General features: G+C 44.4%; 1 protein-coding gene across 3 annotated transcripts; it reads right to left on the reverse strand.

Moving 5' to 3' along the window:
- Nucleotides 1-15: 15 nt before the first annotated feature.
- LOC309716950 (uncharacterized protein) lies at nt 16-21,704 on the reverse strand. Of its 3 annotated transcripts, XR_014279592.1 has the most exons (7): nt 21,121-21,704; nt 20,974-21,035; nt 20,495-20,550; nt 13,902-13,998; nt 12,134-12,196; nt 248-493; nt 94-162 (listed from the first exon to the last, which is right to left on the reverse strand). XR_014279592.1 is itself a non-coding variant. In XM_082551092.1 (6 exons), the coding sequence occupies exons 1-6, from the start codon at nt 21,201-21,203 to the stop codon at nt 471-473; spliced, it is 384 nt and encodes a 127-aa protein (XP_082407218.1). In that variant the 5' UTR covers nt 21,204-21,704; the 3' UTR covers nt 16-470. The 3 variants fall into 3 exon arrangements, 2 of the variants coding, with proteins under 2 accessions (XP_082407218.1, XP_082407217.1); XM_082551092.1 differs by having other exon boundaries at nt 16-493; XM_082551091.1 differs by lacking the exons at nt 94-162; nt 248-493 and adding an exon at nt 7,402-7,975.
- Nucleotides 21,705-27,420: the final 5,716 nt, after the last annotated feature.

Consider the following 27,420-nt stretch of genomic DNA (forward strand, 5'->3'; position numbering starts at 1 on the left):
GTAATTTATAGCTAAAGACACCAGATTGGTCTGTGGAGTTTACATGTTGTTCTGCAGGAAACCTGCTTCCTGTTTTCTTCCTTGAGCTCTTACATGGCCTACATACTTGGTTGCTTCTCTGTGTTGCTTCAGAGGACACACCGGTGGGCTCTTCAGAGGGTGCTGATATAACATGTGTACATATGTTCAGAACCACACCAAGCATACTGTGTGCTTACAGCTTTGACTCCATGGTTGATCAGCGCACCTCATTCCCTCAGCTCATTATGTGCTTCTCTAGGAAAGTCCCGCCTTCTTCAGAGGAACAGACCCTGCATGCTGTACAGGCCCCGCCTTTTCCTTGGAGCTCCCATGACAGGAAACTAGTTTCTGGTGCTAATAACCTTCACCGCACCACCTCGAGAATGAGACGACTCCCAACATCTGCTCGAGAAACAAAAAGACTTACTGAAGAAGTGGAGCACACTTGTTCACTGGGGAAGGTTTTTCTTCCCTGCAAGAAAAAAATCCAAGAAGAGAAATCTCATCAGTGAAGCAGCTTAAAGTGAAACATCTGCCTCCATCGCAGCCGCTCCGAGGCCCAAAGGCAGAATGTTTCAGCTTGTACACATCTGGATGTGCATTAAGGCTGATCAATGACATTTAAAAAATAAAATCGTATCAGAAACGTGAGCTCGGACTTCCTGGAGCCCCGAAAGAGAGGCTGACACTGAGTTTTATATTTGGCATTGTGGTATTTTGACTGGTGTTTTCTTATTTCTCGTTCGGATCTTCATGGATGATTTTACTTATGTTTACATTCTCACATCCTCTTACATGTAGTCTAGCCTGTGTGTTACGGGTTTCGGGTGTTTGTGGACACAAAAGCAGGCACAGGACAGAGAAAACCAGCCGTTTATTAGGCTGATAGCAAAAAACTAAATCAAGGTGAACTGGAGAAACTAAAGCTATGACATGAACACAGCCTGAACAGGAACATGAAGAAAACCTGAGACATGAAGAGCCGAGACTCACGGGACATGTAGCGAGACAAACACAGCTGACACAAATGAGCCTGAACGCCACAGAGGAAGTAAACACACTGAACATGGAACATCAGACTCTTCAAAATCAAACAGGAACAACAAGAGACGAAGACATGACGAGCTTGACAAATGTCGAACGAGGAACAGCAGACGTGACAGACGGGGAGACACAGAACACAAGGAGAGACGCAGATAAGAGGGACGAGGACACGGGCACAGAGGACAAGACAGACTTATACAGGAAACAAGGACACATAGAAGAGACATAACTAGACGCAATAAAATAATAACACAATCATTAAACAAAATAAACTGGAAATACTGGGTGACAGATCCGGGCCTGACACTGTGATTGTGTTCCTGGTGTCCTGTTGTTGTTTGTATGTTAGACGACGCCGTCTGTTTCTTCCTGTTCTTTAGTCTCTCGTGCTCGGTGATTCGTGTCTGCTCTCTGCTCATCAGCCTCCCGAGTATTTAGAGTTGATGTCTTCTTTAGTCTTAGTCAGCGTATCTGTGTCCTCCACAGATACGCTCTTTTTGGGCTGTTTCATGTTTTCCTCACACTGTACGTTCTCCCTGTTTGCACTCTGAGTCCTCATCACGCTCCACCATCTGCTTTGTCTCCAGACTTTGACACGTGGACGCTCTGTTACAGTGACCTCACAGCAGCCATGTTGTTGGTCACATCAGCCTTTAAAACCCACACAGACTAACGTGTGAATCACGCTGCGCACACACTGACCTCATGCAGCTGTGACATCAACAACATGTCTTTAAAAGAAATAAAACACACTGCTGGAAACAGTTTGTGTGCGTGCGTGCATGTGCATATGTGCGTGCGTGCGTGTGTGTGTGCGTGCGCGCGTGTGTGCGTGCGCGCGTGCGTGCGCGCGTGCGTGCGCGCGTGCGTGCGTGTGCGATGGCCACAGTGATGGATCACTGCAGATATGGACAAAGGTATTTGGTTTGGCCGTGGATGGGATGCGGGGGAGGAGGAGTGACGCTGAGGAAGGCTCCGAACATGTTAGCGTGCCATCAGACCGTCCTGCTAAACCCTGAAGACCAAAAATTAAATTAATTTTCTAAATTGAAGGAAGCGCAGGGTTGGTTCCAGCACTGCTGCTTGAACGTTCATCTTCTGCTCGTTAGCAGCCTCACATTATTTAATTTGGTGTCTATGTAACAGTTTGTAGTACTGAAACACACAAAACAGTAACTACATGCACAGATTATTAATATGAAAACACCCATATGGAAAAGAAACAGTGAAAACTTATATGATTACTCATGAAAGTGGCCACTTTCTCATTACTTTCATATATTGTTTTAGTAAGTATCCAAAACATACAAGTTTCATTATATAATTTTTCAAGGGATCATATCTGTTTTCACTCTTATATGCTTTTCATACAAGTTTCACACAAGACAGATACAAACTTTATAAGATTCATACAAATCTTTTCCATGTGGGTGTGCAGCATAAAAATACTTTCAAAGCCAGAAATTTATGTTGCTCTGTGCTGCTGTTATCATGCTGAACTGTCATGATGGATGCTTTGTGAGAGAGCGCTGCTGGCTGCAGTCAGCTCCGTGTCTGCTTCACTAAAAGTATCCAAACATGCCTCAGCACGGCTGCATTAATGACCTCGCTTATAGAAAGACCAGACCCTGAATCACACAGGAGGAACAAGCAGCCCACACATCCCAGCATTCAGACACACCGAGGAGCCAGTAACCACAATACTGATACAGTGTGTGTGTGTGTGTGTGTGTGTGTGTGTGTGTGTGTGTGCTGTGTGTGTGTGCGCTGTGTGTGTGTGTGTGTGTGTGCGCTGTGTGTGTGTGTGTGTGCGTGTGTGTGTGTGTGTGTGCGTGCGTGTGTGTGTGTGTGTGCGTGTGTGTGTGTGCGTGTGTGTGCGTGTGTGTGTGTGCGTGTGTGCGTGTGTGTGTGTGTGTGTGTGTGTGTGTGTGTGTGTGCGCTGTGTGTGTGTGTGTGCGCGTGTGTGTGTGTGTGTGTGTGTGTGTGTGTGCGCTGTGTGTGTGTGTGTGTGTGCGCTGTGTGTGCGCTGTGTGTGTGTGTGTGTGTGTGTGTGCGCTGTGTGTGTGTGTCTGTGTGTGTGTGTGTCTGTGTGTGTGTCTGTGTGCGTGTGTGTGTGTGTGTGTGTGTGTGCGCTGTGTGTGTGTGCGTGTGTGTGTGTGTGTGTGTGCGCTGTGTGTGCGCTGTGTGTGTTTGTTTGTACCGAGGGGAGATGTTCCTTTAAAGTTGTTCGAGGCATTTCCTGCTGCGATGGCAGCTCAGATATTCCTCTTACTCTCAGTTTGGGACCAGACTTCCTGTGATCCAAACAGTTCTATATGTCACAGATCTTTGTTGGTGTTATTCAACAGCACCAACAGCAAACGCCACCTCCACGTGCTTTATACTGTGAGGTGAAGACCCTACAAGAACCCCACGGTTGAATGATTTCCTGCTGCTGGTCTTTTATTCTTCGGTGCTCCTTCCTGCACTCCTCGATGGCTGAAGGACTGAGATATTATTACACTTCCACAGCTTCTTTGTAGAACTGTTCTATTAGCAGCGGTATGAGAAACACCTCACTGTGTCCAAACTGTTGTGACGATGCTGACTGCAGCGTGTGGAAAGGTGGGAGAGCTGCGCCGTGCTGCCAAACGCAAATTACACATGAAAAAAAGACGTCTTTTGTCTATAGTGCCCCCAATTAATCTCATTTTCTAAAGCAGGATAATTAACCACGTCTGCTGTGTGTCCACTTTAATATCCGCTTGTAAAAGCTCTGGGGACATTTTACAGATGTTGAAAATTATTTAAGCTGCAGGGTGTTTGTGTGTCAGGGAATATCAGCAGCCTGTGTGAAACACGGCGCTCCTCCTTCTGGGTCACAGACAAAGAGAATCCACCCGGTCCTGGTGTTGGCCCGGGTCACGTGTGACGGAGCCTCTTACCAGTCTGCTGCTGGTCCCAGCAGTGACTGTACTGTGGCCATAATGACGTTAAAGCAAAGACGATCGTCCTCACTGACACAGGAATTCAATAACACTTTGATAAGACGAAGGGAGATGACATCAGAGGGTCACAGCCTCAGGAGCAAACACAAAATGACGAGTGACGTCACCGTGAGCCACGGTGCTATGCTGCAATAGGTGTAGGCTGCCGGGGATTCCCATGATGCACTGGGTGTTTCTTCTTCACTCACTGTGTGTTAACAGACCTCTGCACTGAATCATACCTGTTATTAACCTGTTTCTCTTCCACAGCATGTCTTTGTCCTGTCTTAACCCCCTGATCCATAGTTGGTCGCAGCAGATGGCCCCGCCCCTCCCTGAGCCTGCCGGAGGTTACTTCCTGTTAAAAGGGAGTTTTTCCTTCCCACTGTCACCCAGTGCTGTTGACAGGGGATTGTGTGATGAGGTTTTCTCCTGAAAATTGTAGAGTAGCATAAAAATCACCTTGACGACAGTCTTGTTGTGAGTTGATGCCATCTGATAACCTTGAATGGAACTTTTCTTGTCGCCGACGTCCTGCTCAGGAGACACGTGCGTGAGGCGAGAAGGAAAGAGGTTACCATGGTATCATTAAAAATCATCATCTCAACTATTCATCCTGAATTCAAGCAGATCTCATAACACAGCAGATGCAAACATGACGAAGGCTGAAAGAACCTCGGACGGTGAACTGCGGGGCGACGGTGTGGCAGCTTTCCACAGCGGTGCACTTGGATAAAACCCACTAAGGACGAGGTAAAAACAACAAGAGCAAACTCCAGAGGTGTGACGAACAGACGGCTCCGAGTGGCCTCTGGAGCCTGATGGCAGCTTCTCACCAGCCAGTAATCAGCAATAAGGGTATATCAACTCAAATCAAGTAACCCAGACTGCCCGTAGCACAGGGGGAGGAGCTTCAGCACGTGCTGACCAGAGTCCGCAGCTTTGATTTTTAATGGCTCATTGATGGATTATTAACTTTAAGAGCGACCAGAAGTCACACAGGATGTTTACATAAGGACCACCTGTGAGCTGAGCTAAGAACACGTCCCACAGACGCTCCCCGACTCTGCGAATGGTGCTCGTGGTCGTTCGTGGTCATGACAGTTTGCACATTAATGAACATGACAATGAGCTTGTGGCTCGTTAGGCCACGGAGGAGGAGACGCAGCCCTGTCAGCATGCAGGCAGCTGTGGGGCTGAAGGAGCTGGAAGCAGCTGTGCACACGGCTGGATCACGTGACGAGTGAAAAACACGTTCTTGGTGTGTTCCTCACACTGGAGTCCCAGCTCATTACAGTGGACTCACACTGCGTACTATTCTTGTTGTGCGAGCACTTTGCAACTTGTTATTGTGTCTATGTACGCACTTCTGTTTGTCCTTCTTCGGTGTGAATCTCACTGGGAGCACTGGTTTTGATAAGTGTTATAGGTCTTCTTATACTTGAACACTGGGCGTTTCCAGTAGAGGTGGGAATCACCATACATCCCACGATACGATATTATCACAATACTTAACGCACGATACGATATTATTGCGATATTATTTTTTAAAATATTTTGCGATATTCAGATTCTGTACATAAAGTTAAACTTTATCAATATTCATTTTATCTAATATCAAAGTCTCACACTCAGTCTTTCTCTCATTTCAGTTTTATTGTTGACAAACTGAACAGTTTGTATTACAGTCTAGTCCAACTTAACTGAATGCAACCATCTGGTACAATTATAGCTATTTATGAAAACTATGCAGCCCATTCAGCAACTGAAGAATTTGAAAGTAAATTAAAACAAAATATAATTTTACATTAAATAAAAAAGTTATACTTAATTAAAATAAAACATGTCTTAAATTAAAATAAGTAAACTGTCATGTTTATTGCTGCCAAAAAAAAAGTTAAACACATTTGGACAGTGTCAGGATTCTTGCTCAGAAAAAGGATCAACGTGCTCTGAAGTCAGAGCACAGAAACCTTTTTTGTAACAAAATATCGATTTCTGCTGTCCCTGTATCGATACATTATTAGCAAACAAAATATCACGATGCTACACAGTATCGATTTTTTCCACACCCCTACTTTCCAGTATGTTTTGTGTGAGAAACAAGCTGTACCTCTTCATAATATCATAGCATTATTTTTATCAGTACATAAAAGACTAAGCCGAATATTTATGGCTCATGTTTTTGTTGATTTCTGCCTATTTGATGATTGCTGACCAGGGGCCTGAGCCTCCAGTCCTCGAGGGCCACCTCAGCATGCAGTCACGTTCGATACTCGTGCTAATGACCTACTAATTGTATTCAGGTGTGTTGCAGCAGGACAGCGGCCCTCGAGGACTCCTGCTGCAGACTGCAGGTGCGATGTCACTGAGATCATCTGCGTTCCTCAAACTCAGCGTTCTTCCCGTCATCGTAGCGAGGAAGAGAAAGGACAGTGTGACTGAGAGCAGGTGGATGCTCACCTGTGGACACAAAGCTGTCCAGCTGCTTCGTCGGCTCCACCTTCACACCTGAGTTACACCCACAGGGGAGAAATAAACAGCAACACAGACAGTGATCCGAGTGCGTGCTTGTAATGATGTGGACTCACTGACGACTTAATGTAGTTGAAATCTGTTTGTTTTTAACTAATTGGAAACAAATTTCCAATAAAGTCAGAGAAGCAGTGGTGCTGAGTTCTGCCAGGACGGCCTACCAGCAAATAAATTCAGATTTTATTAGAAATATGACAGATTTCTGTTTTAAAAGGTCTGCAGTGATGTTCTGGGGCAGGGCGTCGTGCTGCGCTCTCATTGCTTCGCCTCAGCGCTGCCTTTCACACTGTGGGCCGCACATGTTAACCTCCTGAGACCCGAGCTCTTTCATGGCATTCGTTTTTAATTTCTCTTTCCTATTTGGGCTGATTGGGACCTGATGACAGTAAAAACAAAGAATTACTTGATTTTTGTTTTTTACAAAAATGAGATCCACATATGAGGACAGTAGTTTTAAATTTCAATAGAACAGCAGCAGTGCAACGTCCTCGTACGTGCACATCAGGCCCTTTGTAGAGCAAAATGTGGTTTTTTGGTCTCGACAACCCAAAATGTGATGTCCACTGTTAAGAAGAGATTACCTGAAGTGCCTCAATGCTGTGCTTTATATTAATAAGTGTTGTGTAAAGTGCTTTGGGTCCTTAGGGACTAAGTAAAGCGCTGTACAAATGCAGGCCATTTACCATTTTACCCAACATGACAACACACCGCCAGCTCTACGTCAGTCATCTGTTTCCACCCCCCTCTCACACTGACCACTAGTAGTCTCCTCATGCCATCAGGGAGCGTTTGATTGGTTGTCGCTTACCAGCCAATTCGGTGCAGTGAAAGAGGTCGTGTTTCGTCACAAGCAGGGATGAACCACCAAGGAGCTGGTGGTGGACTTCAGAAGGGGTCAGCACAGAGACTACAAGCCCATTATCATCAATGGAGCTCCAGTGGAGAGGGTGCAGTCCTTCAAGTATCTTGGTGTCCACATCTCCTCAGACCTGACATGGGCTGCCCACATTCAGGTCCAGACCAAAAAGGCTAGGCAGCGCCTGTACCACCTACGACAACTGAGGAAGTTCAGGGTCTCTCCAAAGATCCTCAGGATTTTCTATACAGGCGCTGTGGAGAGCATCCTCACACAGAACATGACATCGTGGTTTGGGAACAGCTGTGTGAAGGACCAAAAAGCTCTCCAGAGAGTGATCCGTACAGCAGAACGCTGCTGCAGGATTGCTCTCCCCCCGCTTCAGGACACCTACACCAGGAGATGCTGGACTAGAGCAGCGCAGATACTGAAGGACCCGTCCCATCCAGGCAACAAACTGTTCCAACTTCTGCAATCTGGTAGAAGGTTCCGCATCTTCCGGGCAAGGACAGAGAGACTCAAGAGGAGCTTCTATCCCCAAGCCATCCGTGCCCTAAACACACACACCCGCCCTCTCACATCATCTATAATTGACTGAGACAGGGCTCTTCCAGACACTCTAAATCAAGGCACAATGTACATTTCAATTCCTTTAATTTTAAATATGTTTATATTGTCTATCCTGTAAAATAGTCAGATGTCTATTCATATTAATGTACAGAATTCACCTGCTTGCTGCTACTACTGCACATTCACCCAGTGTGTGTATACACATATACATGTATACTAGGGGTGCAACGATATTCATATCGATATTGAACCGTTCGATACAGTGCTTTCGGTTCGGTACGCATATGTATCGAACAATACAACATTTGTAATTTATTTTATCAACTTTCCTTCTGACGATGCTGTCTGTGTTGAGCGCTCAGTGGATCTGCGCTGGACAGTGCAGCCTAGGCGGAGTAGTCGAACGCAGATCCACTGAGCGCTCAACACAGACAGCATAGACAGAAGGAAGAGCGCAGGGCAAGCTAGCGAGACAGAAGTTAAGCTCTCCTTGTAACATGGACCTCCCCCACCCTCATTCAGATCTGGCGTTTGGAATTATTTTGGTTTTCATGTGACGTATGACCCTGAAGGTAAGCGAGTCATGGACTAAAGTAAAACAGTATGTTGGATGTGCCATGCAATGCTTAATTACATTGGTGTGAACTAGTGTGTTAGCGCAGTTAGCTCGTTAACGTGTTGGCCGTCTAGCCCCATGCACGGGGCGATCGGCGGTAGCTCGTTAACGGAGATTTGCCGTGTTGTGGCGTTAAGGTCATTTCAACGAGATTAACCTGAAAGCACTAGTGGGAACACAACGAATATGACTGCACATTTACGCCGACATCATCCTAGTGCAAAGACAAAAACAACAAGCATGCTACTAACTTTAGCCGAGTCATTTAGACAGCTGTTAGCACATGATTCTCCTTATGCTGCTGAGAATATAGCCCAGAAGAAGCGGATAGTATAGCTTTTATTTTGGAAAGAGCCATTTCTCTGTAATAAACTCTCTTTTCCAAAGATGAGTGATTCCTCAATCAGATACAGGGCTCGCAATATCGCTAGCCCGACGTCCTGGAGCTAGCGATTTTTTCAGTCGGGCTACCAAAATCTATCTCTGCCCTGCCCGTCGGGCTATTGTAGGAAAAATATATGTCAATGCTTTTGCATTCTTTCAGAAATGTAGCTGGGTAATTATGTCATTGGCATCGGTGAGCCACTGTCAATATGTGACATATTGAAGTCGCGTTTGAATTTGCGCTTGTTTTTTTGCTTTCACTTTGCAATCGCGTGAACTGTGTATAGAGAGCGACAGCACTGATCTGTGAGTGATGATAATTTGTGCACCAATTCCTCTGACATCGTCTTATTAATCGTTAGCTTACTATGCAAACATGACAAGTGAAATCTCCCGCAGCTTAAACATGTGAGAGGTTGATCGCGCAGAGAATCGCTGAGCTTATGTGAGTGAGTGTGTAAAAGCATTTCAGTTCTGCTGAGCCAAATAAGACAGGTCAGGGTGAAGAAGTGACAGCCAAAGAAAAGCTTACCACAAAACGGAGAAGTTATGACAAATCAGACTATAAGGCAAAAAGAAAGTGCAGCTTTATGGTTTCATGGACAAAAGAATTTCTGTGGCTGCGATATGATGAGCTAAATAACCAGGGCTGCACATAAGTGGTCCGCAGGTGCGCATTTGCTGTCAAAATAAAAAACACGCACAAGGGTTAGGGTTAAATTTAAAAACTGTACTTTTGAGTTAAAATATATATTTATAATTTTAATAAATGACAAATTAAAAATGCATGAACATTTTTTTGTATCGAAAAAATATCGAACCGTGACACCAAAGTATCGAACCGAACCGAACCGTGAATTTTGTGTATCGTTGCACCCCTAATATATATATATATATATATATATGTATATGTATGGCTAGACCCCCTATGCTAAGCAAGCCTACCGCAGACATGAGCGAGACAGATAAATATGAAGGCATGCCGGCTTGGACGTCGCCCGGATCAACAAGGTCCGCGGTCAGGTGTTGAGGAACCAGGGCACCCTGACGAAAAGTGGGCTACTGGAACAAGAAGGCATCGGTGGGCAAGAGACGAAAACAGGGCGTTGTTGGAATGCTACTACGCAAGTAACCCCGGCGGAAGGGGCTACATGAATAGGATACATATATATACATATATACATATATATATATATAATGTTCTTCCTCTACAGCCCCCCCCCCCCCCAATTTTTGCACATGTCGAGGAGCGTGTCAGGCTACATTTCACTGTGTGTTATACAGTGGGGCAAAAAAGTATTTAGTCAGCCACCGATTGTGCAAGTTCCCCCACCTAAAATGATGACAGAGGTCAGTAATTTGCACCAGAGGTACACTTCAACTGTGAGAGACAGAATGTGAAAAAAAAAATCCATGAATCCACATGGTAGGATTTGTAAAGAATTTATTCGTAAATCAGGGTGGAAAATAAGTATTTGGTCACCTCAAACAAGGAAAATCTCTGGCTCTCACAGACCTGTAACGTCTTCTGTAAGAAGCTTTTCTGTCCCCCACTCGTTACCTGTATGAATGGCACCTGTTTGAACTCATCATCTGTATAAAAGACACCTGTCCACAGCCTCAAACAGTCAGACTCCAAACTCCGCCATGGCCAAGACCAAAGAGCTTTCGAAGGACACCAGGAAAAGTATTGTAGACCTGCACCAGACTGGGAAGAGTGAATCTACAATAGGCAAGCAGCTTGGTGTGAAAAAATCAACTGTGGGAGCAATCATCAGAAAATGGAAGACATACAAGACCACTGATAATCTCCCTCGATCTGGGGCTCCACGCAAGATCTCATCCCGTGGGGTCAAAATGATCATGAGAACGGTGAGCAAAGATCCCAGAACCACACGGGGGGACCTGGTGAATGACCTGCAGAGAGCTGGGACCAAAGTAACAAAGGTCACCATCAGTAACACACTACAACGGCAGGGAATCAAATCCCGCAGTGCCAGACGTGTTCCGCTGCTGAAGCCAGTGCATGTCCAGGCCCGTCTGAAGTTTGCCAGAGAGCACATGGATGATACAGCAGAGGATTGGGAGAATGTCATGTGGTCAGATGAAACCAAAGTAGAACGTTTTGGTATAAACTCAACTCGTCGTGTTTGGAGGACGAAGAATACTGAGTTGCATCCCAAGAACACCATACCTACTGTGAAGCATGGGGGTGGAAACATCATGCTATGGGGCTGTTTTTCTGCCAAGGGGACAGGACGACTGATCCGTGTTAAGGACAGAATGAATGGGGCCATGTATCGTGAGATTTTGAGCCAAAACCTCCTTCCATCAGTGAGAACTTTGAAGATGAAACGAGGCTGGGTCTTCCAACATGACAATGATCCAAAACACACCGCCCGGGCAACAAAGGAGTGGCTCCGTAAGAAGCATTTGAAAGTCCTGGAGTGGCCTAGCCAGTCTCCAGACCTCAACCCCATAGAAAATCTGTGGCGGGAGTTGAAAGTCCGTGTTGCTCGGCGACAGCCCCAAAACATCACTGCTCTCGAGAAGATCTGCATGGAGGAATGGGCCAAAATATCAGCTACTGTGTGTGCAAACCTGGTAAAGACCTATAGTAAACGTTTGACCTCTGTTATTGCCAACAAAGGTTATGTTACAAAGTATTGAGTTGTATTTTTGTTATTGACCAAATACTTATTTTCCACCCTGATTTACCAATAAATTCTTTACAAATCCTACCATGTGGATTCATGGATTTTTTTTTCACATTCTGTCTCTCACAGTTGAAGTGTACCTCTGGTGCAAATTACTGACCTCTGTCATCATTTTAGGTGGGGGAACTTGCACAATCGGTGGCTGACTAAATACTTTTTTGCCCCACTGTACTTGTATAACTATGCATGTGACAAATAAAGAACCTTGAACATGCTTACACCCTGATACAAGAGCTGTTTTTGTTGCTATAGATCATTTCTGCTTCAACAGCTGGAAAATGTTTTCTCTGAACTGTACTCAGGCTTAAAGTCTTCATTTTTATTACAGGTGGACGGAAAACACAGTTAGCTCTGTGTGTGTGTGTGTGTGTGTGTGTGTGTGTGTGTGTGTGTGCGTGTGTGCGTGTGTGTGTGTGTGTTCTACCTGACTGTGACTTGTCTCCTGTCTTCAGTGTTGTTGATGCTCGTCCGTCCCGCCTGCTCCTGACTGAACGCAGAGCAGAAGAGTCATCACAATATTTTTCTGGATGATACATTTTAACAGCCAACATCAGTTTACAGTCAGAGGTGCATCGTCCCATTGAAGCACACAGACTCGATGATTTGAATTATTGTCTGCTAACACTTTAGTGACTGAGAACCATGACAGGCTTTTAAAATGCAGCTCTATGATGTCCCCCCAACAATCCTAGCTCGGCCACGCTTATTGAAGAGAACACAAGTGTGGTTTAGAAGCTGATCAGATTTATCAGACTTGGTTAATAAAAGCTGACTCTGCGGCTACGTCCACACGTACACGGGTATTTTTGAAAACGCAGATTTTCCGTTTTCGTTTTAAAAAATAATCCCGTCCACACATAAAGGCAGAAATGAAGGAAAACGCTGCTATGAACATGCCAAAGCAGCAGGTGGCGCTATATTCCTATCCGTGTAGAAATGTTGGCCAATCAGAAGTCTAGAAGCCTCGGTGGGAAAAAGTAAACAAAGCTGGGGCATAGAAGCAGAACCGAGTCGTCTGTGTGGAGGGACAGTAACTGTGTGTATATGTGAGCATGTAAACACTGCAGAGAGTAGAATTAACAGTATTGTAGAAATTCATTTCACCGAAACAATAACGTGGCGCACAGTGTGACGTCAAAAAAGGCGCACACCTTTGACGCTGCGTTTTTTTCCGTTTTTCTCGTCCACACGTAAACGCAAAAACTGAGTTTTCAAAAATATCCACCCTGGCCGGAGTTTTTAAAAATCTCCGTTTTCAGTGACCGAGAACGCCGTTTACGTGTGGACAGAAGGTGCAAACGCATAGAAAAATCTGCGTTTTCAAGAATACCCGGGTACGTGTGGACGTAGCCTGAGAATCACAACATTTAATTAAATACAGACAATTCTGAACAAAGCACAGTTTGCCTGCTGAAGAAGTGTACGTAGGACTATAACGTAGAATTAAAAGTCAAAATGCCTTAAATAAATTCTGTAGAGTGAAGTTAAATAACTACGGTCACATGAAAGTTTCTCAGGGCTGTGTGTAGTGCTGAGAAACCGTTCTTTAGCCACACAGCGCACCTGACCGACAGCCTGTCAGCGATCAGGTGTCAGTGCAGTCAGACGACACGCAAAATAACACAGATGAGTTTGTCTGATATTCTTGATGCGTCTCAGAAAATATTAAAGATAAATATAAATCAAGTTGGCGCTCAGCCCAGCAGCTAGATTTATATTTAAAAGACACAAATCTAATCTGGACATTTACAAAAAACGAAACAGCCTGCCTAAACCAACAAACGAACACTTCCAGGACGTTCGCTCTTATCTGAAGCAAAGAATTCCAGCAGTATCTTCCCTCTGAAGACAGATTAATGAGAGGATGATGTATCCATACACCAGATATTTGGCTGAAATGCTGCTCAGTAAATCACTGACTCCACGTTGAACTCGGTCATCTACTTTTACAGACCAGTTTCTGATCATCTCGGTCTTTGATGGCAAAGCTGTGTGAGCTTAGCAGCTGCAGGGCACCGACATGTTCATCGGCCTGGATCTCCCTGAGCTGTCCAGCACCATGACCAGCCAGCTTTATTACAAATAAATTACACAACAGTGAAACTAAAGATGTGAAAGTTAGCACCATCCAAACACCATGATGCACAAGCATCGTGGTGTTTACTACTCATGGTATGAGCATCAGTCGTTACCGTAACAGACGGCACAGCTCTTGACCCTCCTCAGGTCAGCAGCCGGCTCCTGTGGCCTCCTCAGCACCGTGAAGATGGAGTTTCCTGTGTGGTCAGCCTGAGAGGAGACAGCAGCTACCGTTACCGACCGCTTCGCTCGTTCATGACAAACAGAATTCCTCTTCGGTCCATCTGTCTTGTATGTGCTTTATAACTGACAGCCATAAGATAAGATAAGATAAGATAACCTTTATTAGTCCCACACGTGGGAAATTTGATGAGAGAAGGCTTCAGGCACCGCAGCTGTTTCTTCCTGTTGTACACTAACTTCTGGCTACACACTGTAAACATAACTGGAGCCGCACAGGGAGACTAAGTGCACAATGAGCTGGAACGACTTTGTGCTTGCAGGCCAAACAGGCTGGGAAAAAGGCCCTCACATCATGTGCTGAGAAGAGTTTAAAAAGGGGATGATGACCTTTAATGAAAGATTGATAGAAAGGGTGTGATTAAGGGCGGGTCTAACTTTTGATTAAGAAGTTCCTAGCCAAGGTGTGTGTACCATCCCTCACTTTCTCACTCAGATCCACTCCACACTGATCATGTCAGAGACACTCCTCACTTTTTATCACTAAAACATGGTTTATGATGCTTCGTCTCTTCAGTGACACTTGTGCTTTCTTTTTCTAAATCTCAGATGAAACATTGGAGTTTATCAGCCGCTGTTAAGCCAAACTCGCCTCCATCGCCTGATTAATCGCAGGAACGTTCTAGTTACAAATGACTTCTGTTACTCAGTAAAATCCTACAAGCAGTTGGAGACATCCGTCCAAAACAACAGTTTCAGATAAAAAGGTGCAAATATGTTACTCTTGTCCCGATGATCTCAGTCAGTCGGCATCTGTGGACAAAGTCTTTGCACTGTGCTCACCATGTTTGTTCTCACTAAGAGGAGACGTACGTACCGTGTGAACAAGCTGTGTGAAGCAGAAACATATTCACTTATCACAGCGCAGTCTAAGGAGCTTGGAAAGAAAAGCGTGTGGACTTCTTTAAGTTGCTTGAAGACGCTTCACCTCTCATCCAAGAAGCTTCTTCAGTTCTAATGGTCAATTTGGTCTCTCGACATGGTGTTTGCTGTACAGTGCAGCGAGGAATGCTCAGACCTCTACACTGGAGAGACCAAACAGCCACTTCACAAGTGCATGGCACAACATAGAAGAGCCACCTCCACAGGACAAGACTCAGCAGTCCGTCTGCATCTAAAGGTCAAAGGTCACTCTTTCGAGGATGCCAATGTTCACATTTTGGACAGAGAGGACAGATGGTTTGAAAGAGGAGTGAAAGAAGCATCTATGTCCACTGTGAGCGACCATCTTTGAACAGAGGCGGGGTTTACGACACCAACTCTCTGCCATCTATAATCCAGTTTTGAGATCCTTCCCAGACACCTTAACGCCCACTCACATCCTGGGACATCTGACCTCAGGAATTCGCATGATAAGGTGGGGCCAGGTTTCACAATGAGCTCACCTGAAACTCTGGCTGATTGGGACCCACGCCCAGTTTCACACCTTGGCTCAGGCGATTAGAGGATCATCAGGGGTCCTTTTGTCCCTCTGTGGGGGGACACTCCCACTAGGTTTATATCTGGGACTCTCCACCATTTGACCTTAGAACTGAAGAAGCTTCTCGGATGAGAGGTGAAACGTCTTCAAGTAACTCAAAGAAGTCCAGACGCTTCTCTTTGCAAGCTCCTTTGACTACGAGGACTGAGAACCTTCACAGACATATCAGAGCGCTCATACTCTGCAGTTTGTGTTCAGATATAAATGCTTTTTCTTAATTTCCATATTTAGAATGATTAAAATGACCATTGACATGATCATTGTATCTCAGGTTCATCAAAATTTTCTCATGATAGTCTTTCTGGTTTAGCAATACTGTGCACCTACCCTTGTCTGCCGGAAGGATGATAATGTTGTTGACATCACTAAGTGATGTGCCTTCCTCTCCTCCATGGTGATGTTGGATGCTGGGGGCTTTGCATTGCTGAGACAGGCCGAAACTTTCGTCCGTAGTTGCTCTGCTTTCACTTCTGCAATATTGCTGTTTTAAATGGTTGTTTCTGTGGCTGTGATCAGTTCGGGATTTGTCTCGGTGTGACAACAAAGTTAAACCCTTTAGCAAGGATGTTTTTCTCTGTTTGGCTGTCTGTCAGACAAATTCTTCACCCACTTGTCCACATCCTCAGTGTGGCATCCTTCCCTCTTGAGGACACTCTCCGTATTTTGCTGTGGTTTCCAGCGTACAACAAGTAAGTCAGACTTCCTTTGTTGCCTGGTCTTAGACTTCTTGTGCTGTGCTAGACAAGCCTTCTTGGTGAATTCAAACACCTTTTTATAAGTATTCTCATCTAGAAGCATGGTAAGTCTGTCGGATCCGCTCCTCTTTAGATTTTAGAACGTCGATGGCAAAATGTGTTTGTCTCACTTGTTCATTAAGCAGCTGGTGCTGTGCCTTCTGGAGATGTTATTGCTCGGAGGCCACTGACTGAAGAGCTCACTTGCAGACTTTTAGGAGTAATCCTGTTTTGTCTCAGGTTGAATCTCCGGTGGGTCCTGTAATCTGTGATCATATGTGCCGTTTGCTCATACTGATGTACAAACCTTAGGCAGTCCTTGCCAAAGTGGGTTAACATATCTTGATGCATGCTCAATCATCCAGGTAAGTAAATCCCAAACGGTTGATTCTGGAGGTTTTCAGTGGGAGAAACCAGCCCACTGAAGGAACAATGGGCTGTGAGCTCAGTTCCTTGATCATCGATATGCAAATTGTCATGAACATTGATCAACAACGAATGATCAAAGGCCATGAGTACCATTCACATAGAGTTGGTGAATGGCTGCAATCTGAAGAAGTTGCCTGGATGAGTGATGAAACGTTTCTCCTAGTGTGGAATAAGGGAAATATTTTACTGCTACTCATACTCATCATTATTACCATTGCATTAATCAAATTAATCATTTCAGTAAAACATTTATTGAAGCTGTTGGCATTACATTAACCTTTTTATTACAGGTACAGCTAAGACCATTTTATACACATTGCATTTTGTGCTTATCAAAGAGTTGGAGCTCGGTCAATTAATTGGAGGTTGTGAGCCTCGTTCGGCGCGATGTCCAGACGATCTATTGCGTAAGTGACTTGGACCCTTGGACTTGGGCCCTTACGCCATTTACATCGGTAAATGGTAAATGGCCTGCATTTGTACAGCGCTTTTCTAGTCCTTAAGGACCCCAAAGCGCTTCACACTACATTCAGTCATTCACCCATTCACACACATCCACACACTGGTGATGGCAGCTACATTGTAGCTGGGCCCTCTGACCACCACCAGTAGGCAAACATGGTTAGTATCTTGCCCAAGGATATTTGGCATGCAGCCAGGAGGCAGCCTGGGATCGAACCACCGACCTTCTGATTAGTGGCTGACCTGCTCTGCCACCTGAGCTACAGCCAACCTTGGGAGGAGGTTTTCTGGACTTTGAACAAGGCTACAGGCCTGAAACAGGCCTGATGTCATGTCATGTCTCAGTCTGGAAAAGATCCACTGCTCCATCCAGAACCAAAAGGGCACATTTGATAAAACACGGGGTCTTTTTCTGGAAAACGCCTCTAAACTTAAGGATGTTCCAGCGGACTAACGGATTTTCTTCTTTATAGTGGTCTGATGTCTGTCTGAGTTAACGGGAATGTGAAGCTCAGTGATGTTGTAGCCAACTTCTGTGTGGTTCTTATGGAAAGGGTTGGTTAATATCATAATCCCTCCTGGGTTGTGGCTTTTGTTATTTTGTTGAGGCCGGGGGGGGGTTGTTTTTGGGTTTTTTTTTGTTTTTTCTGTTGTTTTTAAAATTTATTTTATTTTGTTTTATTTTTTTCATATTTTTTGTTTGTTTTTTCCTTCTTCTCGTTACTTGTCTGGTTAATATATGAGAGGAAAACAATGTTCCAACAAGTTCTGTTTTGTAATTATTATAAACAGTTTGTCAAAGGAGCTTGCAAAGAGAAGCGTCTGGACTTCTTTAAGTTGCTTGAAGACGTTTCACCTCTCATCCGAGAAGCTTCTTCAGTTCTAAGGTCAAATGGTGGAGAGTCCCAGATATAAACCTAGTGGGAGTTTCCCCCCACAGAGGGACAAAAGGACCCCTGATGATCCTCTAATCGCCTGAGCCAAGGTGTGAAACTGGGTGTGGGTCCCAATCAACCAGAGTTTCGGGTGAGTTCATTGTGAAACCTGGCCCCACCTTATCATGTGAATTCCTGAGGTCAGATGGCCCAGGATGTGAGTGGGCGTTAAGGCGTCTGGGAAGGGATCTCAAAACTGGATTATAGATGGCAGAGAGTTGGTGTCGTAAACCCCGCCTCTGTTCAAAGATGGTCGCTCACAGTGGACATAGATGCTTCTTTCACTCCTCTTTCAAACCATCTGTCCTCTCTGTCCAAAATGTGAACATTGGCATCCTCGAAAGAGTGACCTTTGACCTTTAGATGCAGATGAACTGCTGAGTCTTGTCCTGTGGAGGTGGCTCTTCTGTGTTGTGCCATGCGCTTGTGAAGTGGCTGTTTGGTCTCTCCAATGTAGAGGTCTGAGCATTCCTCGCTGCACTGTACAGCAAACACCACATTGTTAAGTTTGTGTTTTGGCGTTTTGTCTTTCGGGTGAACCAGTTTCTCTCTGAGCGTGTTGCTGGGTCTGAAATACACCGGGATGTTGTGCTTGGAGAAAACTCTCCTGAGTTTCTCTGATACACCGGCTACATAGGGGATGACAATGTTGTTGCGTCTGTCCTTCTTATCCTCCCTCGCTGGTGTCTGATCTTCTTTTCTGTGCCTCTTTGCTGACTTTAAGAACGTCCATTTAGGATAGCCGCAGGTTTTGAGTGCTTCCTTTACATGTGTGTGTTCCTTCTTTTTCCCTTCAGGCTTAGAGGGAACATGTTCTGCCCGGTGGTGTAGGGTCCTGATTACTCCAAGTTTGTGTTCCAGAGGGTGATGGGAGTCAAAGAGGAGGTACTGGTCCGTGTGTGTGGGCTTCCGGTAAACTTCGATGTTGAGGTTGCCGTTCTCTTCAATGTGCACAGCGCAGTCCAGGAAAGGCAGACAGTCGTCCTTTGTGTCTTCCCTGGTGAACTTGATGTTTTTATCCACAGCGTTAATGTGCGCAGTGAAGGATTCCACTTCTTGTGTCTTGATTTTGACCCAGGTGTCGTCCACATATCTGTACCAGTGGCTGGGTACTCTTCCTTTGAAAGAGCCAAGAGCCTTCCTTTCCACTTCCTCCATGTAAAGGTTGGCTACAATAGGTGACACGGGGGAGCCCATGGCACAGCCATGTTTTTGTCTGTAGAAACCCTCGTTGTACTTGAAATATGTAGTGGTGAGGCAGAGGTCTAACAGTGTGCAGATCTGATCGGGGTTGAAGTTGGTCCTGTCCTCCAAGGAGCTGTCTTCTTGTAGTCGTTTTCTGACAGTCTCCACGGCCTCCGTGGTGGGTATGCAGGTGAAGAGAGAGACTACATCAAAGGACACCATGGTTTCATCTGGATCCAGGGTAAGTTTCTGGACCTTGTCGGTGAAGTCGGTGGAGTTCTTGATGTGGTGTGGGGTGTTCCCCACGAGAGGAGCAAGGATGGTAGCAAGGTGTTTAGCAATGTTATAAGTGGCTGAGTTTATGCTACTGACTATGGGTCTGAGTGGGACAGCTTCCTTGTGGATCTTAGGAAGTCCATAGATGCAGGGTATGGCATCCCCTGGGTAAAGGCGGTGATATGTAAGGCGGTCAATGATTTTGTCCTTTTCAAAGTCTTGAAGGCAAGGTAGCTCCTTTGACTACGATGACCTGGATGACTGAGAACCTTCACAGATATAAACAGTTTGTGTTTTCAGTCTTCTTTTTGTCTGTGTAAACTATATCCATAAAATATTCAATTAAATATTTTGAATAAAAAACTTTGAACTTTGGACGCCCCAGGACAGGAAGCCCCAGAGTCTCCTCTGCTGCTGAGGGTAAACTCATCCGAGCCACCAGCCTCAGATTAGAGCCCAGATAGATGCCACACAGAGCTCCAGTAGCAGACAAATCTCTACAAGTTCAGAGGAGACTGTGTGAATCAGGCCTTTATGGTCAAATAGCTGCTGAGAAACCACGACTAAAGATTTGTTTGGACCAAGAAATACAAAGAATGGACATTAAACCAGTGGACATCTGTGCTTTGGTCTGATGAGTCCAAATCTGATCGCTGAGTGATGGCAAAGGGCCAACAAGAGCTCAGCATCTCTGGGAACTCCTTCAAGACTGTTGGAAACCATTTCAGGAGACGACCTCATGAAGCTCACCGAGAGAATGACAAGAGTGAGCGAAGCAGTAATCACAGCAAAGAGTGGAAATTATGAATAGTCTACATTATCAAACATGTTTTGAGTTATTTCACACTGTTTTGTTTACTAAATAATTCCATATGAGTGTGCACTCGTATTTTTGATGAGAATCTACAATGTAAATAGTTGTGAAAATAAAGAAAAACCATTAAATGAGACGTTAAATTCCCTACCAGCATTGCTCTGGGTCCCTGTGATCCAGAATTACACCTGGATCTCCTGGTTGGCCCTGAAACAACAACAGATTGGTCAAAACATTTACGAACCATCTGCTCTCATATGTTAATATGTGTGAACGGAATAATAAACTGGGAACTTGAGATACAGGGAGCGTTATGTGCTGTTGGCTTTCTCTGTTGTAAAGGAACAGGAAGTAGTTCGACGTCATTTAGATGAAGATACAGAAACCACTTTCTGACTGAAGAGAGTCCGATGCAACAATATTCAATTTGAAAAACCTACAAACACAGTCACTTTTACAGCTGGGTGCCATAGGAAGTGATGTCACGACCTCCAGCTGGCCCTGGTTCCCCAACTGGTCTATGTTTACCCTGCAGGAGGAACAGCTCACACTCTGTTAACATCATGAGCAGTGATACTGTTTAAATCAGTCACTATAGGCTTATCTGCACCGGTGAAGTGACGCACTCACCTGAGATCCTGGAAAACCAGGCATTCCTTTGGGTCCTGGTTCGCCGCCGTTCCCCCGGCTCCCTGCAGCAACATTAATGCCTGATTACGAGTGTATATCCTTGTCATCAATATGAATGAATGACAATATTTAAAGTTGCGTACACACACACACACAGCTCCAGTGAATTTCTCTGGAAGTCTCTTTATGAGCCAAGTCCAACAGCTACACCACGCTGGAGTTAAACACATAACTGATGCCAAGGATCATTATTCATGAGAACTCTGTCTACTCGGCCAAAAACGACTGAAGGACTAAGTGTGTGCAGCTGCTCTGAATGAGCCTTTAGTGTTTGCTTCCTGGATGAGAAGTAGAGTAAAAAAGTGGTTAGAGATAGAAGTTTATATATCCCACAGGGACGTGATTAGGAATATGGGACCAAGGTCGTTTACAGCGCTCACTGGCTCAAAATGTGTTTCCGTGCTTGGGATTCGCTGGGTACTACAGGCCAAGCCACTCAACAACCTCACATGTGGATACCCATCCACTCACGAAAGCTCCAGAAATGAGACTTCTAAGAGCTCACAGTTTGATCCCAAGCAATCTTTGGTTCCAGGTGGAGTCCTGAATGCCACTTGGCTTTTGATACTCTCATTGACAAACTTAGCACTGCACCAGTTCTAGGTTTTGCTGATCCGGCATTGCCTTACATCTTCCACACTGACGCCAGTACCTCCGGATTGGGCGCCGCCCTTTACCAAGAGCAAGAGGGGAGACTTAGGGTGATAGCCTATGCCAGTAGGGCATTGTCATCCAGTGAAAGTCGTTACCCAGCTCACAAGCTTGAAGTTTTGGCACTGAAGTGGAGCGTGACAGAAACATTTCATGATTACTTGCATGGAGCAAATTTTACAGTGGTCACGGATAACAACCCTCTTACCTATATCTAGACATCAACAAAGTTGGATGCTACCGGCCATCGTTGGCTGGCTGTATTTCTACATTCTCGTTCAAGATACAGTATCGAGCTGGCAAGCAAAAACCTGAACCTGCTCAGAAAGATGAGGCACTAATAATTAGTTTGCTCAACAACATCTCTCAAGCAACAGTGATGATGAAATATCAGCTGAAGTCGCTGATGCGATTTGCCAAAGCTGTCAGGACCCAAGCTGAGAATAGTTTGGTCGAATCCCTGTCCATCAACACAGTGCTTCCTGAGAATTACTCAGAAGATTCCCATGGACTTCCTGTTATTTCCACCATATCTATTTATCAAAAACAGAGAACCGATCCAACTCTCCGGGAGGTTATTCACCAGTTGGAGTCAGGAGAAAAGGTTCCCCCAACAGCCATGGAAGAGCTTCCTGAAATTCTCCGTAGAGAACTGAATAAATTGGAGCTGATTGATGGTATTCGCTATAGGAAGAGCTCAGTGGCCAGTGGATCTAAGAGCAGACCACAGCAACCTCCAGGTCCAAACTACTTGAAGGACTGTTTTGAGTTGACTGATATTTGTTGGATAAATGTTTTGAAGTTGTACAATCTGTATATTGCAGTTGAACTGTTTGTTAAATCCTAATTGGTTAAATATGTTGTTTTTTTATTTATAAGTTGTGTACACAGGAACAAGAATAACTTGTATTTAGCTTACCTGGCATTAACATTTTAATATTATTTTTGTGATTTCTTGTTGACCCTGTTTATTTAATACAGGCCAGGTGACCCTTTTGGGTTTAAAAAGGATGGCGAGCCAATTCGTTTTGATACAGATGTGTGTTATTTATGGGGAACATTTTTTGATTTGAGAACCTATATTGCTTAATATAAGCTACAGGATTATTTAGTTGTGTTTGTGCACCCCAACTGGCTTTTTCTTTGTTTTGTTGAAATACATGATACCTGCAAAAGCTTTTGTGTTGTATTTATTAATTATTGACAATCAACTCCAGTAGCCGTTCTTACATCTTCTGATTAATAATAGCCCGATATTTAGCTTAATACCTGATATGCATTCATTCATTAGCGCTTTGTTAGTGTTACATGAGCATACCGTCACGATAGGACTCACCTGTGGCCCAGCAGCACCTGGGAGGTTCTCGGGTTCCTCTCTCACCAGGTGAGTCAGATATCTGTGCACAGTAACAGACCTTCTCACCACCGGGAGCTCTTCTTCCATTACGACCCTGCACAAGAAAGAAAAACATGAATCAAATGTATTTATTAACAGCGTTGTAAACCAGAGCGACCCTGTGCGTCACAAAAAAGGTCTTATAAAATCTTTAAAGTTGTATCTGTGCGATTAAGGCAACAGATTAAAATGTGACTGAAGACTTTCAGCTTCGGTTTATCAAAGGTTTTATTAACTGTTCAGGGATGTCAGACATTTTCATGCACAGCCTCCAATTTTCAAAAGCTTTAAAAGCAATTGGAAAAAAAAGACAATTCAATATAATTAAATAATATATTTATATTAATATAAATATAAGTTTTTAAACTTGGATGAAAATCCAATGACTGCCTGATGTCTCTACAGTCCTGCAGAGACATCCAGGGACAAAACCCAAAAAACTTTAATTGTTAGTGCTTTTAATTGACAGGATTGTGTGCTGGGATTATGTGATCAATATGTTTTAGTCTGCACTTAAAATGAGCATTTGAATTAAAGTTGACAGCCTGTTCATTATTTACAGTCTTGCTGTTGTTGGGGGTGGGGAGGAGTGAGCAGGGTGAGTAGAGGAGGTGTCAGAGGTGGAGCAGCAGCAGTGGGGGTGGGTGAGGGTTGGAGACCGCCTCATGATGAATCAAACCTGTTGAAGTAATGATTCAGTTCGTTTGCCCACCTCGAGATGGCTCTGAGGCCCCTCCAGACCTCACCAACGTTGTTCTCTCGAAGCTGGTTGTCCATCTTCTGCCTGTAGCTGTCCTTCCCTTTCCTTATCAGTCCCCTCAGCTCTCTCTGCACCCTTTCCAGCTCCTCCTTGTCTCCAAATTTGAAGGCCCTCCTCTTCTGCTTGAGGACGGCTTTAATTTCTGGGGTAATCCAAGGTTTGTGAAATGTATTTATGTATTTATTCAAACTGGTATAATGTATACTGTGGTGGAAGGTTGGGATTTAAGAATTTACCTGAAAGTGGAATAATGGTTTAGTCTGTGACAGCTGAACATATTTAAGGCTGTCATTAGAGGGTTGATGTGCTGTGAAGAAGCTCGACAAGTGAATTGTTTGTAAGGAGCTGTAAGGCAAATAAATACTTATTGTTCCACTACACTTGCCTTGGTCCATCTTACTGTGTTTCCAGCCGCTAAGGGCCGCCCTGTTACAATGCTCAACTGAGAGGAACACCGGCGGCAGACCCAGAACCAATGAGAGAGATTATATAGATCCGCTTGCCCGGGAATGTCTTAAATGTTCACTCCCCCAGTGCACGAGCTGAATGTGGAGTAGCAAAAGGGTCCAGCAATCAGTGATTAATGACACAGGTTTGATGCTACACTGGTACAACGAGCTTTACAAATACTCTGTGAAAGCTGCCAAAAACACTGAGAACAAACAAAAAGGCCCATGAATAAAAACCCTGTCAGACCGCAATACTTCACATACTCAAGACCAGTTATGTAACTAAATGAAAAACATCAGGAAACTCTTAAACAAATCTGTTTATACAAGAGGCCAAGTGCTTTGTAACTGCAAATCAGCCTTCATGTAACAGCATGAACGAGATGTCGTAAGTCTGATGAGCTCACCAGAATCATCTCCAGCATCCATCACTGATCCAGATGGATGTAGAAAAATGAACCTTACAGTTCAGCCCCAACATTTAACACTATAAATAACTGAGACCCCCAAAAGCTGCAGTTCGTCTAATGTCCACCCGATGCTCCTAAAACGAGTCTCCTTACCAGCAGACACCTTCTCGTGCAGTTACCTCTGATCCCCTAAAACTCGACCATAAAGTCGTGGCTTCAAAGGACTACTCCACCAACCAGTGGGTGATGTCATGGTCACTACTTCCATGTTTTACATGCAGAGTATGGATGTGTCTTACCAGTGTCCCTGGGCTGCCGGGGTCTCCTTTGGGTGCTGGTCTGGTGCCGTCGACACCCGGGGTGCCCCGTCAGACAAACAAATCCAGAGTCGTGTTCGGTTCTTGAGCTTCCAGCTGTTTGTGGAGCTGCTGTCGGCCTTCTGACAGAAGAAAGAGCAGATTTTACATTTTTACTGACATTAAAGACATTTAAGTTTCCTTGTATCTAGTCTGGTCACGTGTATGTTATCTTTCCATTTAGTTATTTTACTTTCTGTGTTTCGTCCTTTTGTCTCCTCGTGAAATCAGTCGTGTTTGTTTAATATCGAGTTCCTGCTCATTACTCCTGATTTGTGCCAGCTGTGTGCACAGCTGTCTGCCTGATCACCCTCACTGTCCCCTTCAGCGGTTTCTAGTTTTAGTGTTTATTCCCAATTACATTTAAGTAAGAGTAAAGCTGCCCTTTCAGTTTCTTATTTTGTGATTTTTGTTTACTCTTTTCTTTGTTTGGTACTTTGGACATTAGACTCAAACTGCTCGCCTGCGTCATCTACCAGCAAAGTCCTGCAGTAGTCCAGAGCTCTCCTATACCCCTGGGAGACTCGTAGTGCAGCCTAGATCCCGGCTAAGAGGTGACCGTGCTTTTGTCCTGGCAGCCCCGAGCTTCTGGAACAATCTTCCTGCTGCTATTCGCGCCTCTAATTCCATCTATTCATTTAACACGCTGTTAAAAACTTGGCTGTTTGACCGAGTGTTTTCAGCTAGTTAGTGCACATCCCCTATATTTTATCCTATAGTATTTATCTTCTACTGATGCTCCACTGTATAAATACCCCCACCTTATATTTATACTCAGTAATTCTCTTTTAAATTATATTCTGAAGTTTTATTGCTTATTTTATCTGTACTTTTTAGGGTTTTTTGGACTCCTATATCTTATATTCTAACCTTGTTGTGAAGCACTTTGATGTTTAAATGTGCTATAAATAAAGTTGTATTGCCTGCGATGCTGTGGTAGATATATCAATATCATATCATATCAAACATCCTTGAAAGAGTAGTTGTCAAACAGCTAACAGATCATCTGCAGAGGTTTATTTGAAGAGTTTCAGTCAGGTTTCAGAGCTCAGCACAGCACAGAAACAGCTTTAGTGAAGGTTACAAATGATCTTCTTATGGCCTCTGACAGTGGACTCATCTCTGTGCTTGTCCTGCTAGACCTCAGTGCAGCGTTCGATACTGTCGACCATAATATCCTATTAGAGCGATTAGAACATGCTGTAGGTATTACAGGTACTGCACTGCAGTGGTTTGTATCATATCTATCTAATAGACTCCAGTTTGTGCATGTAAATGGAGAGTCCTCTTCACACACTGAGGTTAATTATGGAGTTCCACAGGGTTCAGTGCTAGGACCAATTCTGTTTACATTATACATGCTTCCCTTAGGCAGCATCATTAGAAGACATAGCATACATTTACACTGCTATGCAGATGACACCCAGCTCTATCTGTCCATGAAGCCAGATAACACACACCAATGAGTTAAACTGCAGGAATGTCTTAAAGACATAAAGACCTGGATGGCCGCTAACTTTCTGCTTCTTAATTCAGATCAAACTGAGGTTATTGTACTCGGCCCTGAAAAGCTTAGAAATATGGTCTCTAACCAGATTCTTACTCTGGATGGCATTACCTTGGCCTCCAGTAACACTGTGAGGAACCTTGGAGTCATGTTTGACCAGGACATGTCCTTCAACACACATATTAAACAAATATGTAAGACTGCTTTCTTCCATTTGTGCAACATCTCTAAAGTTAGAAATATCCTGTCTCAGAGTGACGCTGAAAAACTAGTTCATGCATTTATTACTTCCAGGCTGGACGACTGTAATTCATTATTATCAGGAAGTCCTAAAAACTCCCTGAAAAGCCTTCAGCTGATCCAAAATGCTGCAGCAAGAGTCCTGACAGGGACTAGAAAGAGAGAGCAGATTTCTCCTGTTTTGGCTTCCTGTTAAATCCAGAATTCTAAATCCTGCTGCTCACATACAAGGTCTTAAATAATCAGGCCCCATCTTATCTTAATGACCTTGTAGTACCATATCACCCTATTAGAGCACTTCGCTCTCGCTCTACAGGCCTACTTGTTGTTCCTAGAGTATTTAAAGTAGAATGGGAGGCAGAGCCTTCAGTTTTCAGGCCCCTCTTCTGTGGAACCAGCTTCCAGTTTGGATTCAGGAGACAGACACTATCTCTACTTTCAAGATTAGGCTTCAAACTTTCCTTTTTGCTAAAGCATATAGTTAGGGCTGGACCAGGTGACCCTGAATCCTCCCTTAGTTATGCTGCAATAGACGTAGGCTGCCGGGGATTCCCATGATGCACTGGGTGTTTCTTCTTCACTCACTATGTATTAACAGACTTCTCTGCATTGAATCAT

The sequence above is a fragment of the Aulonocara stuartgranti genome (genome assembly GCF_965226115.1).
Source record: "Aulonocara stuartgranti genome assembly, chromosome: 11".
Lineage (NCBI taxonomy): Eukaryota > Metazoa > Chordata > Actinopteri > Cichliformes > Cichlidae > Aulonocara > Aulonocara stuartgranti.

Excerpts from the sequence above, each read along its gene's own strand:
- LOC309716950 (XM_082551091.1), bottom strand. The coding sequence starts at position 21,203 with ATGTGTTTAACTCCAGCGTGGTGTAGCTGTTGGACTTGGCTCATAAAG. Across the intron at positions 20,551-20,973 it reads CTGGTTTTCCAGGATCTCAG|GGCCAACCAGGAGATCCAGG; the intron begins GTGAGTGCGTCA and ends TTGTTGTTTCAG. Across the intron at positions 7,976-12,133 it reads AGGAGACAAGTCACAGTCAG|GGCACGGATGGCTTGGGGAT; the intron begins GTAGAACACACA and ends GTGTGTGTTTAG.